Here is a 15,368-nt window from a genome sequence, read left to right on the forward strand (position 1 = left end):
CCCAAGCACAGACATCTATGAGAGTAGCTATTTCAATTAAGCAAACACCAGAAACAGAAGCTCTGGGCCTGCTAACAAAGCAGCCTGCTGACACAAAAGTCAAGGGCCTTTTATTCACTGGTTGTTTCAGTGGCAATCACACACACCCTGACTACTTTGGAGCTTCGTTTTCAATATGCACATCTTTTCTGACCTTTAGAAGTCCCTTTGCTCTCTCCATGCATTTTCCCCACAGTGATGGAAGCAATCTGTGCATAAAAGGCCAAGGATTCCTCTACTCTGGCTTGTAGTGGGTAAAGAGACTGAGGAATACTCTCACAAGGTCAGAGAGCAGCAGGAGAAAAGTGGACCTTATACCTCGCTCGCTCTGGAAGGCTGGATGGTGACCATCAAGTTCTCGGAGAAGAGCGTGCACACTTCGGAGAAAATCTGACTCCACCTCTTGAGGAAAAGCAGAAGCATAATGTAAGGAACGGAATCATTTCACAGTGGGTAGCCGTGTTTGTCTGCAGTAGTAGAAAAGAGCAAGAGTCCAGTAGCACCTTCAAGACTCACAAAAATGTTTTCTGGCAGGGTATGAGCTTTCATGAGCCACAGCTCACTTCTTCAGACATTCTAGCTGTATCTGAAGAAGTGAGCTGTGGCTCACGAAAGCTCATACCCTGCCAGAAAATATTTTTTGTTAGTCTTTAAGGTGCTACTGGACTCTTGCTCTTTTCTACTGAATCATTTCAGTCTCTCATTCTTTGTACCATACAAACTCAGGCTTTTCAGCCTCACATTAATATAACTCCCATCCAAAAAAATGGATAGCCCCATTGGCATATAATGTTTGGAGTATTTACATGGTGAAATAGCACAGTAATTATTATCGGTAGATAACTGTTTTGTTCCTTGATCAAAAAGTACTCCCATATCTCCAACAGGGTTGCCAGGCCGCTTAGATTGGCAAGCAATTGCCTGCCAATCCAGTGCCCAGCTTGGAAGTGGGGATCACGTGCGCACACAGCCATGCTGACGCGATCGCGTCACTTCCAGTTTACAACCGGAAGTGCTACATTGCAATGGGCCTTTTGCCACTGAAACTCCCTGTCTGAGTGGTAAAAGGGCCCATTGCGACACGGCGCTCCCGGGTGTAAACCGGAAGTGACATGATCTCGTCAGCGCAGCCGTCCGCACACAATCCCTGCCTCAGCTCCACCCCAAAAACCTCCATCCGGAGCCGAGGGGGCACCTGGCAACCCTAATCTCCAATGATTATGGATCAGAACAATGTATATAATTAGCTGTCACAGATATAATACATCTCACATTAATTCCTGTGGTAGAATATGCAGACAACTGGTGCCTAAGGTTATTACCAGTGATAACCTTACTACAAGTACATATAAACCCTATACTTTACTACTCTGAAAATGTATGCACAATTAGTGACAGGTTAAAAAAATTACCACTCACTTCTACTTCAAAGTTTTTAAAATTTGGAAAAAGGATATCCAAAATTTTTTGTGGGGAAAGGGAAAACATAGAATAGCGTATAAAAATTTGATTCAATTAAGAGAAACAGGAGGATTAGGTTTACCTGATTTGCAACAATATTATGAGGCTTCCTGTTTTCTCTGGTTAAGAACTTGGATTAAATTAGAAAATTATCGATTATTAGAGTTCGAAGGGTATAATCTTCGATATGGTTGGCATGCATATCTATGGTATGAAAAGGAAAAGGTAAATAGGGATTTTAAAATTCATATTATTAGAGCTGGGTTATTCCAGATTTGGACAAAATACAAGAAGATTTTAGAAAATAGGACTCCGGGATGGATTAATCCAATAGAAGCTTATATGAAGAGAGGAATACAGTTAAATTTAGATATAGAGATGTATAGGGGTATTATTGAATGGAAGGAGAGTAAATGGGTCTTAAAAAGTAGGGAAGAACTAAATATAAAAGACTGGTTTTTATATTATAAATTACAAGATATTTTTAATAAAGACAATCAACTTGGATTTAGTAAAAATAAATCCGAGTTAGAAAAGATATTAGACAAAGGAAATAAAGGATTGATTGGTAGGATGTATAAATTATTGATTATAATTAATTTAGAACAAGAAAGAATTAAACCAGTCATGATCAAATGGATGCAGGATTTAGGATGTAATATAGATTTGGATAAATGGGAAAACTTATGGAAGAGGGAGTTCAAATTTACAATTACCAATGAAGTTAGAGAAAATCTCTATAAAATGTTTTATAGATGGCATATAACTCCAATTATGATATCTAAGATGAACAGTCAGGATAAAGGAATCTGCTGGAAATGTGGAAAAGAAAGAGGATCTTATATGCATGTCTGGTGGACCTGTAAAATTTTTTAAAAAATTTGGAAAAAAATAGTGAAAGAAACAAATAATCTGATTAATAGTAAAGTGAAAAGGAAACCATTATTTTGTTTACTGGGAATACCCACAAATGATATTCATGATCAGGATAGGATTATTTGCCAATATAGTTTTGCTGCTGCAAGGATTGTGATAGCTAAGGTTTGGAAAAAAACAAGTAAACCAATTATAGAATGGAGAGAGAAATTGTGGTTATATATGAGGATGGCCAGATTAACGGAATTTCTGCATGGAAAGGATTTGGAAGATTTTAAGCTAACATGGTCTAAGGCCACCTCATATTGGGATAAGTTGGCAAAAATGGATTTTACTCTGTTATTTAGTGAGTTATAGAAAAATATGTTTTAAGTAGTATCAAATTTTAGATAACTAATAAATAAAGCTACCGGACACTTCTTCGGAAGTCATGGTGATGGGTCACTTTTGGTGGGTGGGGGGAAAGGGTATTTTCAGATGACTGTATTAAAAAAGAAATGAAATGTATTGAATATGTTATGTGAATACCCTTTTATATATGTTTCTTTTTTTTCTTTTTTTTTGTATTGAAAAATTCAATAAAAAATTATAAAAAAAAAAAATTACCACTCACTGCAGATGAGCTATGAAGCCCCTGGCCACCAGTTCACACTATCTAATCACTTCCATTTCTGCTGCTATTGCTTGCTTTGATTGTTTGCAGCTGAAGGCCCCATCAGGCCTGACACTGACAGAAACTTTTATTATCTAGGCTCTTCCCTCTGTGTGGAGTAGTGAAAAACAAAACACTTTATCCTTCCTACTTAATAGGGTTGCCAGGTCCCACTTTGCCACCGGAGGGAGGTTTTTGGGGCAGAGCCTGAAGAGGGTGGGGTTTGGGGAGGGACTTCAGTGTCATAGAGTCCATTGGCCAAAGCGGCCATTTTCTCCAGCTGAACTGATCTCTGTCGGCTGGAGATCAGTTGTAATAGCAGGAGATCTCCAGCTAGTACCTGGAGGTCGGCAACCCTACTACTTAGACATCTTACACTTTAATTGCAGTCACAAACCTGGGTTCTCCACCGTTGGGGTAAAGCCACTGGATGCGGTTGTGGGCTTATCCATCCTAGCTCTTGTTGGGGAACTGTGTAACTAGAGAGTCTGGTTTCACTCGGCATGGCCTCGTATCCTCTGTTGCTTCTGCAAAACAAGGTGGCAATTGAGTGTACGGTAATGGAGAGGCTGAGGGAATGCATTCCCCAGCAGCCCTGACTCTGACCTAAGTAAGTTACCTTTTTCCTGGGGAGGGAGAGGGGAGAGGTAGGGTTGCCAAGTCCCTCTTCGCCACCAGCGGGAGGTTTTTGGGGCAGAGCCTAAGGAGAGCGGGGTTTAGGGAGGGAAGGGACTTCAATTCCATAGAGTCCAATTGCCAAAGCGGCCATTTTTCTCCAGGTGAACTGATCTCTATCAGCTGGAGATCAGTTGTAATAGGAGATCTACAGCTAGTTACCTGGAGGTTGGCAACCCTAGGGAGAGGAAAAGGGAGGGAATGGAGAGAGTTGAAGTCTGATTGGAAAACTGTAGGAAAAACAGACCTGTGAGAGCTGCAAGGACACCATTGGGGTTTGCAGAAGTTAAATTAGAGGATTTGGACTCCTGGTGTCTGACTACGGTTACCTACTCCAGGTTGGGAAATTCCTGGAGATTTAGGGGCGGACTTCGGAGAGGGCAGGCTTTGGAGAAGGAAAGGACCTCAGTGATATGTAACGACAAATAGTCAATTCTCCATATCAGGCATTTCCGGCCCCCCCCAAATGTAATTCCAGAATATCTCCAGGCCCCACCTGGAGCTTGACAACTCTATGTCAGACTGAAAATCTAGGTAGAGACTTATTATACTGACTGTGCCAGGAGATCTCTGGGGAAAAGCACCCAGAATCTGAAAGGGCATTCCTGCAGTTTAACTGGGAAGCATATGAGTGATAATGATAGGGTTATTTGCCAATATAGTTTTGCTGCTGCAAGAATTGTGATAGCCAAAGTTTGGAAGCAAGCGAATAAACCTTCAATTAATATCTGGAGAGAGAAATTATGGATGTATATGAGGATGGCCAAATTAACGGAATTCCTACATGGAAAAGATATGGAAGAGTTTAAACAAACACTTACCTCATTTAAAGTTCTTATTGCTATTAACTATTTGTCCCTCCGGTTGGTGGAACCCACCAGGGATGACAATAGAAAAGCCATTTCTGAAGTGCCTTCCATGCTTGCCTCAAAAGCTTATTTGCCCAAGCACACTACTAATTTGAATTAATATTACAGTACCTTAAATCACTGGCAGGTATCTGGGATAGGGTTGCCAGCCTCCAGGTGGGGGCTGGAGATCTTCTGGAATTACAGCTGACCTCCAGGCTGCATAGATTAGTTCCCCCAGAGAAAATGGCTTCTTTGGCATATGGTCCCTCCCCTCTCCAAATCCCACCCTCCTCAGGCTCCACCCCCAGATATCCAGGAATTTCCCAAATGGAAGTTGGCAACCCTAATCTGGGACTTGCCACCAAAACATGAAAATTTTGGGAAGGGAATGTCTTTCACACTCCCGTATTCATTGGGCATCTGCGCAATAAGATTCAGGCTACAGCTGGCCATTTTGGCTGATATGATCAGGAAAGAAGGGTCTTGATCAAATGCCATAAAACTTCAAGACATTAGCTATTATTTTATAAAGTTAATATAGTTATTTACTTAATTTTTACCTTGCCCTTTCCCAACCGAAGTCAGGCTCAAGGCAGCTAACAACCAAGATAAATACAATCTAATAACAGATATACTATATGCTATACGTATAGGTCAACATTTAAAATCACTTCTAACTAGGGTTGGCAGGGCCCCCCTCTCCTCCTGCAGGAGGCTTTTGGGGCAGAGCTGAGGGATCGTGCACATGTTACTTCCAGTTTACACCCAGAAGTGATGCATTCTGAGGGGTCTTTTACCACTCAAACTCCCAGTTTGAGTGGTGAAGGGCCCCTTGCGATGCGGCACTTCCAGGTGTAAACGCATTGCAAGGGGCTTTTTACCACTCATACTGTGAGTGTGAGTGGTAAAAGGTCCCTTGCAATGCATTTACACCAAGAAGTGCCGCATTGCAAGGGGCCCTTTACCACTCACACTCCTAGTTTGAGTGGTATAAGGCCCTTCACGATGCGGCACTTCCGGATGTAAACCGGAAGTGACATGCCGCGGTATCTAAGCGCGCGTGCACATTTGCCCACCGACCCTCAGCTGGTTGGCGGGCAGGGGGGTGAATTGGCAAGGGTTTGTCCGCCACCACTGGGTACCTGGCAACCCTACTTCTAACATTCACATTAAAATTCCATGTGGCATTTGTGAGGTAGACCAGCACTGTCTCCATCCCATGGCCAGGCCAGAAACTGGATTGAAAGGGGTCCAGAACTAACGTGTCCTCCAAGAAAACCTGGAGCTGTTCAGCTTCTGCTCTCTTAACTACCTTACCCAACCCAATATCGCTTCCAATAGGTCCAACAGGGCATCTGTTGGTGTGCCAGGTGGCCGGTACACCAACAAGATAGACCACACTCTCCTCAGTGTCCCACACCAGACCCACACCATCTATGCCGGAGATCTCTGGGGCAGGGGTTGCTCTGAAGGAGAAAGACTCCCGAATGAGTATCACCAACCTTCCACCCCCGGCTCTTTGTCTGGGACTGATGAAGGACCAACCCCCCCAAGGGGTGGGGGAGTTCTTTCAAGGATACAATCTCACCTTCTCTCACCCAGGTCTCGGTCACCAATACCAGGTCCACCCCATTACTGCATCCAACGAATGGCACACAGGCTGTTGTCATGGCTGCAAAGAGGCTAAGGAGGCTACTCCCTTAAGAGGAATTTACCCTCTAATTATTATCAAAAATTATGGTGTAAGCTGCCTTGGGGGATGAGCTGTACTGAAAGGTAGGATATACACATTTTAAAATGCATTTTAAACATCACATTCTGGATGAGTGACAGGAGGAAACAGACCAAGGACCAAAAGTGTGGCGCCACTTACCCAGTGGGCTACACTGCGCATGAGAAGAACGAAGAGTCATAGGCAGGAGACAGCGACAAGACAGCCACCGATAACTACACCTTGACTCTCAGCTGGGATGCTGCAAGACTGCTTCTGAACCTGCCAGTCTTTCTCACGGGTGAGCACGCCCCAGACAAACTCGCTTTACCAGCCTCGCCTCTTCCCGTCAATACCTGCGAGCATGTGAAAGAATCAAAATGGGGGAAGTTTAGACTCCTCCTTACCCAGAAGCCTCCGTCTTCTGCCACATGCATTGTTATCCGTGCTGGAAGGAAAGGCAGTCAAACTAGGTCAGTTATTTTAACGCTTGCAATCATCCTGGAAACATCCTTATCTGCAAAGTGATCTCCTGAGACAGGAGCCTGGGCAAGGGAACTCGACTCTCCCGAGCGCTCTCTGCACCTTTTGACACACAAGCCGGGCCGGAACAGGCTTTGGTCAGCTGGTTTGGTGTCAGAGCAGCCCCCCCCCCCCCAATCTCATCAGTGTTTTGGCTTTCCTGTGCTTTCTGTCTGGATGCCTGGGGACAGCCTAGCACCACTGCCCTGTGGGTTCCCCCCCCCCCAAATACAAGGCGGTTACTGCAAAATAACACTTGCCTTCCCTGAGCATAAAAGGTTGCTTGCACCCCAGGGATTCCTGCAGTTCTTTTCCAAAACCAATTTGCAGCACAACCCAATAGGCAGACACAGAGAGATGGTTTCAATTTCTCCTCAGCGGCAGAACTAAAAGCGCAGCCTCTACAGTCTTTGAACCATGAGTGAATTCACACCATTGGTTGTTCCTATACATGCAAGCATCCAGGGACGCTTGCGAAAGTTTTGTTCCACAAATAGGCACAAGGAGCTACCGAAATAGCCCTGAAACTAATTTTCATTGCAGTGGTATCCTTACGCACGTAACCAGGAATAAACATATTGGATATCTGCCTATACAGAGAAGGGAGGATAACAAGCATAGAAACACAGCCATGGCTTTTGGTGTAATACTGGAACTCTCAACTCTGGTCCTTTCGCCTTCTTACTTAATGTGTTCCTTAACTGCTAAGAAATGTCTCATTGTAGGGTTAACTGCTAAGAAATGTCTCATTGTCGCCACTGGTGGGAGGTTTTTGGGGCGTCGCCTGAGGAGGGTGGGGTTTGGGGAAGGACTTCAATGCCATAGAGTCCAGTGGCCATTTTCTCCAGGTGAACTGATCTCTCTCGGCTGGAGATCAGTTGTAATAGCAGGAGATCTTCAGAGAGTACCTGGAGGTTGGCAACTCTAGGTCAGCATCAGGCACTAATGTGGAGTCACACGGCCTGTCATAGAACCAGCCTTAGGGGGGGGGGGGACCTTTGTCACCTCAACTGTTCAGCAGTTCTATTTTTAGGGCCCTGTTCAGCAGGAAATGAATACAGACAGCCTGGCTTCCTCTTCACACCTTCCCTGCGCTGACCACCAAGGCTACAAATAACATTCAGCCCACAAAGCTCTCATGTTACTCAGGTCTGTCACTATAAAAAAAAGACTAAAACATGTCTAGGCATTTTTGTCATCCCCATCAAGTCAGAAACATTACAGGGAAACTGCAAACCATGGAGTGGCAAAGAGAGTATTTCCCTGAATTTACTGGGCATGGTGCTCTGGGAAAAGCTTTCTTGGATCTAGGGTTGCCAGCCTCCAGGTACTAGCTTGAGATCTTCTGCTATTACAACTGATCTCCAGCAGATAGAGATTAGTTCACCTGGATAAAAATGGCCACTCCAGCAATTGGACTCTATGGCATTTAAATCCCTCCCCCCCCCCAAATTCCACCCTCCTCAGGCTCCACCCCCAAAACCTCCCATCGGTGGCGAAGAGGGAGCTGGCAACCCCACCTGGATCCTATCTTGCCAAGACCTTGGCTCATAGAAAATGTGACTAAAAGGAAGAGGTCATTCCAACACTGACCTATTACATATACACCTCTGCTACGTCCTGTGATTTACAGAAAACATCACATATGACATATTTAAACGCAAGCCATTTTGCACACAGGCTAGGAAAAAGAAAGTTTGGATTTACAGTTTGTTTGTAAGGGCTAAACCACACGTGACATAAGAGATCCAGCTATGACCTGGATCTCTTACTATTTCTATTATGTATGCATAGGTTACACATGAGGCCAGAGACAGGGTTCCAATAGCAACCTCTTTATTCAGCTACCAAGGAAGAGAGAACTAACTTAACTGCAAAACACCCCAACTTATATACAGTTCCCAGCCACCCGGAGCCACTCCCCCAGTCCGTGGTTGGACGGCCAAAGTCCACCGTCCAATAGGAAAAACAGACGACGGAGCCTGGAGCAGAGCCTCAAGCTCAACACAGTACAGCACAGCTGAGTTCAGCAGTTCAAGAGATCAATAGTTCAGCATAGTCCTTGCACCAACTAAATCCATTACAATTTCTGTTTAGTTTTAAAAAGGAACAGGAGACTCCATATTTGATTGCAGTGATGTATATGTGTGTGTGGGGTGGGGTGGGGTGTTCCTTTTCTTCCTACATCGTTTCCCCAATCTAAATTCCTACCACTGGTTTATAACCTGTTTGGAATCTTCAGCTTTCGTTTCTTTTTCTAGTGGCTCAAGGAGAGTAACTGCACACCTCTAAACCTAGACTTGAAAGTAGCAAAATGGTCTGATTGATAATCTGGCCCAAACTGCACCAGATTGACCCAGTTAAATATCGAGAATGTTTTTATCCAGAATGGCTAACATGCACTAAACTTGCTCTCACTATCTGGCAACCTATTTGCAATCCACAGAGGTTTATAGATCATCTATCTGAGCTGTCTTTTCTGTTACCTAGTTTCCCCTCTGCTGGGAGATGGTTTAGAATTGTAAACTCATGCCTTTTTGATTATTTACTGTTAATTTGTTATTTGCTGTAGCCATATACATCTTTTTGGTGTTCTTACGTCCATGCTTTTTACCAGGTATGCATGTATCATGCATGTAATCACACTGCCTTTGTAGTGTATTATGCATGGAGCCTTCAATAAACGTTTAATTCATATCAGAAAAACCTTGGATTATGTGTCTTCTTACTGACAGACTTGTACCCAAGAACCCTCAAAAGCAGAGGTTTTCTGCTTAATGAGACCTAATTAGTACCGATCTTCAACTAAACCTTATTCGGACTATCTGGATATCCAGAAAGATGGCCAGCCTCAGGGCTCAAAGAAAAAGGGAGTTAAGTATGACAAGAGAAAGGAACTATTCTTAGTCAACTCCTAGTTTTTTTTTTCTGTCTCTGGATATTAATATTAAATAAGGACTGACTGACACCCTGGCTTGACCCATATTTATGACCCTGCTTCTTCCCTCACATACCCACCTCAATGAAATCTTATTCGTGGACTATCATTGCAGGAGGTAAGGGCACTGAAGGAGTAAGTAGGGTTGCCAGCTCCAGGTTGGGAAATACCTGGAGATTTTTTGGGCAGAGCCTGAAAAGGGTGGGGTTTAGAGAGGGGAGGGACTTCAATGCCATAGATTCCAGTTGCCAAAGCAGCCATTTTCTCCAGGTGAACTGATCTCTATCAGCTGGAGATTACTTGTAATAGCAGGAGATCTCCAGCCACCACCTGGAGGTTGGCAACCTTAGGAGTAAGGCCATCTTCACTTTTTGAATCTTGCTTCAGGGTTGTGGTATATCCTCATAGAAGTAGTCCACCAAACTTGCCCTTATGGTTGTTTGGGGGCTGGGGGCTGGCAAGACTAATCTTTTTAAATTTAAATAGCTGGAAAATGTTGCTGTGGGTCACTTTTTATCTATTTGAGGCTTGCGTCCTTGTCTTTTATTGGTCGATACAGATTTTGTTTTTTTAAAAATCATTATAAGCTGCTCCAAGTGTAAGAGAAGTAGGATCTATAGAAAGACAGACGGACAGACGGACAGGAGATGAATGAACAGAAGATGGACAGAAAGACATCTGTCTAAATCAGGGGTGTCAAACATAAGGCCCACGGGCCAGCCCCATATCCAGCTCGTAAGCCAGCCGAGGCAGCCCCCCCCCCCAACACACACACACACTCTCTTGATCTGTAGTAGAAAAGAGCAAGAGTCCAGTAGCACCTTAAAGACTAACAAAAATATTTTCTGGCAGGGTATGAGCTTTCGTGAGCCACAGCTCACTTCTTCAGATACCTGAAGAAGTGAGCTGTGGCTCACGAAAGCTCATACCCTGCCAGAAAATATTTTTGTTAGTCTTTAAGGTGCTACTGGACTCTTGCTCTTTTCTACTACTGCAGACAGACTAACACGGCTACCCACTGTGAACTCTTGATCTGGGCTGGCGAGGCATGGCCCGGCCCGACCAAGTGACATTTATTTCATATCCAGCCCTCGTAACAATTGAGTTTGACACCTCTAGTCTAAATGGTCTGAGTTCTGCTAGGGCAGGGCTGCTTCCCACATTAGTCCAGCAATGTTTCAAAGGAAGTAGTCCCATGGGAAGAGGCTGGTAATGTGGCAGATTCCTATACTGATGTTGCCACACCATGTATGTAGCATGTGGTTCTTATTCCCGTGTCCCTTATTCAAAAATAGTCAATGTACGCACTTGACCCAAGGTCTCAGAGAGCCCACAGAGAAAGAACTCATTTATTTATTTCAAATATTTGTACTTGGCTTATCTCCTCAGACTCAAAGTGGCTAAGAAAACAGCAAAAGCTTCAAGGACACAATCCTCGTAAGCATCCGGTACCAAGTTAAAACCAGTACACAACTGAAACACATAGTTAAGATGAAAAGAAACAATACAGTTATCCTTTGCCAGGAGCCACCAGAGGTAAAAACAAAAAACAAAACCAACCTGCATGGCATCTCACTTTAAAATGGAAACAAATATAAAAGAGTGAGAGATTATTACCTTACAGAACTGTGCAACCTTAATATGGTTTCCACAGGTATCTGGGATGTCAAATCTACATAGGCAGAATTTAAATAGACAGAGAGCTCTCAGCAATAAGAATGGTGCCCAGGTTCAAGTACAAAATCAGACAGAACAGCACTATCAAGTTCAACATATATGTAAGTGAAAGCATCCCAGGAAGAGAAACTTCTTAAAAATGAGGATATTAGTTAGCAAGAAACTGAAAGGGATCTCTTCAGAAGGCTTGGGGGTTATTTCAAATTATTGCAACTAGATACGCAGCTAGAATTCATTCCACAAAGAATGATGCAAGCAAGGCCAAGAAGATGCCCCCTAGAGTAAAGAAAAGAAAGCCACCAAGGGTTAGAAGGCTTCCTTTGACACCTGGAGGTGTTGCCAAAATGTGTGTGGGGCGGGGGGGGGGGAGGAAACAAAATACAAACTCTGTCAAAATGAGGCCAGGAAAAATTCTGTCACATTTTTATTCTGCACGTCCTCTAAGGAGCTCAAGGAAAGATACATGGTTCTTTGCTCCTCCGTTTCCTCCTCACATGCTCCTCCAGCTACCCTGTGAGATATTTTAGGCTAATGGAAAATGACAGGCCTAAGGTCACCCACTGACTTTAATTGCTGGGGGGGGGGGTTCATATTCAAGCCTTCTCTCTACTTTACACACATGCTTCTCTATACTTCGCCATACAGCTCTGAAGGGGAGATTCGTATTACTAAAATTAACAATCACATGTCTTTAAGTACATCAGGAGCAGACACTAGTAGGGCAGCACAGGACCCTAGTATGACAGAAATGTAAAAGGGTTACCGAAGAAGGATAGGAAGACTGCAGAGAAGCTGTGGGAACTCATTGGATCGGTCTTCTCTACGGGAGATATTGTATAGATGCCCTGAACAGCTTTTGAGGGAATGGGGATGGGGAAGGGCATCTGAAGAACAGAGTCAAACAGAGGTGATGAGATAGTTCTAGGGCTAATTGACAAATTAAAAATGAACAAGTCATTGTCTGGACGGCGTATACTATAAACACACAAAAAGTAAAACTGCTGATTTTGCAACAAAAACATGCATTTCTTTCTTTCTTTCTTTCTTTCTTTCTTTCTTTCTTTCTTTCTTTCTTTCTTTCTTTCTTTCTTTCTTTCTTTCTTTCTTGGGTGTGCTCTCAACCTATATTCATTTATTTCATTTCTACCCCACCTTTCTCCCCTTTGGAGACCCAAAAAAGCACACATCATTATCCTCCCCATTTTATCCTCACAACAACCCTGTGAGGTAGGTTAGACTGAGAGGATGTGACTGGCCCACGATCACCCCGTGAGCATCCATGGCAGAGAGGGGAATCAAGCCTGGTTCTCCTACGTCCTAGTCCAGCACTCTAACCGCTATACCACATTGGCTGTCCTGTAGTGCTATAGTGCTAAAGGCAATTTATAGGGAGGAAAGACATATTTGAGGAAAGACATATTTAAAAAAAATTTAAACCATTGAAGTAAGTATGATAATAAAATCAATATAAAACAGCATATTCTCCTTCCCTTCCTCGCCCCACAACAGACACCTTATGAGATAGGTGAGGCTGAGAGAGTTCAGAGAGAACTGTGACTGGCTCAAGGTCACCCAGCTGGCTTTGCGTGTAGGAGAAGGAAACAAATCCAGTTCACCAGATTAGCCTCCGCCGCTCATGTGGAGGAATGGGGAATCAAGCCCAGTTCTCCAGATTAGAGTCCACCGCTCGTAACCACTGCACCACACTGGCTCTCTGAAATGGCCCAGACCATTATACTATGTATTTTTCATGACATATTTGTCTCTCTTCATCTCTTTCATTTTAAGTATAACAACATCCTGAGAGGGGAGTAAGCCATCTACAGGATTTTGTATCTGTCATTGTCTGAGACAAACTGAAGGAAAGTGGCACCTTTGCCCAGCAGAGGGAAACAAGCTAGTAGATAAAATGCAGGATGGAAGGGGCTGGCTGTGTTGTGACCTGACAGCCAGTCCCATATCCAGTGCCAAGTGGGTGAGGATGTGGGCCCCTACGTTTGGATATGCGGAGTGGTGGGCGTTTTACTATGTCTTCGTCTTTCTTGTCAAAATACCCACTGCCAGTTCTGTCTAACAGGCATTCTGTGGACTATCGTTCTATTGCCACAGTGGGACGTGTAGACCTGGACATTAATGGCTCTTCAGAGAATTCCTCCAGCATGTCATATTTAATTACCTTTAGGAAAAAGAAAAGGGCTTACAGGAAGCTCCAGCTGGTTAAAATGTAGCGCTTCCCCTCCCATTTCCAGTGACAGTTTTGAAAAACAACTAAAAGGTGGAGGATTCCTGTACTGGTTGCCAAATCAGCTCCACTAAAAGCAGTCATGAATTGAAATGGCACAAAATTAAAGAAAACCAAATGCAGGACAGAGCTTGTGCGCAAACACAATGGCTCAGCAGCTAAGTGCTGTGTACTTCTTCGGAGACCTCCCTGCACACATGGTAGTCTGACCTCTTGTTTGCTACTACAAGTTGGTTCTACTGTTTTACACCTTGCCCACTGCAAGCTCCTCTTCCCCCACCCCAAGGAAGAAGTGTTTTTTTGCAGGAGTTACTTAAGTAAAACCTACAAGGCAACGCATCTCCCTTCAAAGTTCCCAAAAAGCTAGAATGCAGCTTGTGCACAAACACAATGGCTCAGTACACACACAAAACTGCCTTCTACTGAACCAGACCCTTGGTCCATCGAAGTCAGTATTTTCTACTCAGACTGGCAGCGACTCTTCAGGGTCTCAGGCAGGGGTCTTTCACATCACCTACTTGCCTAGTCCCTTTAACTGGAGATGCCGGGGATTGAACCTTCTGCATGCCAAGCAGATGCTCTACCACTGAGCCACAGCCCCTTCCTAGTAGTGCAGGATTCCTTTGTGCTGTTTTTTTCAAAAGGAAAATGAGCCCTACAGTCTTTTCGCTAAAGGCTGTGTACTTCTTCTGAGACCTCCCTGCTCATATGATAGTCTGACCTCTTGCTCACTACTCTGGGTTGGTTCCGCTGTTTTTTGCAGGCTGGTGGACACTCACCACGGGGCAGCTGGAATTCTCTTGGGAACACTGCAGTCCGCAGCACTGGGCCAGGTGGAGATGCAAGCTTGAACGTGGTCTCACTAGCAACGTTTTCACTTCGGCCGCAATGCTGTAAGAACACTCCCCACCCACACTGTGTGTCCAGACACTTATCAACTCACTGCAACGAAATGGGGTGACAAGAAGCTAGCATGGCGCAAGTGAATCCACAGTTGCTGGAAACCATGTGATGTCCCAGAGACCTTTGTCCTCTGAAATTATGTCCCTATGTCATAAGTGCCATCAAGTTCCAACTGACTTATGGCGACCCTAGCAAGGGGCTTGCAAGGCAAGTGAGAAGCAGAGGAGGCTTTCCATTGCCATCCTCTATGGAGTCTTCCTCAGTGGTCCCCCATCCAAGTACCGACCCTGCTTAGCTTCCAAGATCTAACAAGTTTGGGCTATACCATGCCACCTTCCCTCCCTATCCTCTGAAATTAGCCACATAGAAGACTAACCCTATCTGCACTTTTGAAATGGTGAGGTTGCACATTGGCTCTGATTCAGGCAGGGGCCATGGCTCAGTGGTAGAGCATCTGCTTGGCATGCAGAAGGTCCCAGGTCCAATAATCCTCAGCATCTCCTGTTAAAGGGACTAGGCAAGTAGGTGATGTGGAAGTCCTCTACCTGAGACCCTGGAGAGCCGCTGCCTGTCTGAGTAGACGATGCTGACTTTGATGGACCGAGGGTCTGATTCAGTAGAAGGCAGCTTCATCATGTGTACAAAGATTCCGACAGCCAATATGCTTGGAGTGGATATTAGTGCATGCCAATACTCTGGCCTTCATCCAATGGAAGGAGAAGGTTGTGGGCTGTGCAGTGTGAATGGTGATCTCCCTGCTGCAGTTTCCAGAAAACCTTTGGCTGGTCCACATGCATCGGAATCCATCCATGTCCCCATCA

At 44.4% G+C, this 15,368-nt stretch overlaps 1 protein-coding gene across 1 annotated transcript in view; it reads right to left on the reverse strand.

The window, feature by feature from the left end:
- PIK3R6 (phosphoinositide-3-kinase regulatory subunit 6) overlaps positions 1–3,521 on the reverse strand; it is a 41,217-nt gene extending 37,696 nt beyond the window's left edge. The window contains exons 1-2 of the mRNA XM_056854949.1: positions 3,426–3,521; positions 358–441 (exon numbers count right to left, since the gene is read on the reverse strand). Coding sequence (XP_056710927.1) covers positions 358–441; positions 3,426–3,480 — 139 coding nt within the window. The 5' untranslated portion in view covers positions 3,481–3,521. The remainder of the gene's footprint in view (positions 1–357; positions 442–3,425) is intronic.
- Positions 3,522–15,368: the final 11,847 nt, after the last annotated feature.

This window comes from Euleptes europaea, chromosome 1 (genome assembly GCF_029931775.1).
Source record: "Euleptes europaea isolate rEulEur1 chromosome 1, rEulEur1.hap1, whole genome shotgun sequence".
NCBI lineage: Eukaryota > Metazoa > Chordata > Lepidosauria > Squamata > Sphaerodactylidae > Euleptes > Euleptes europaea.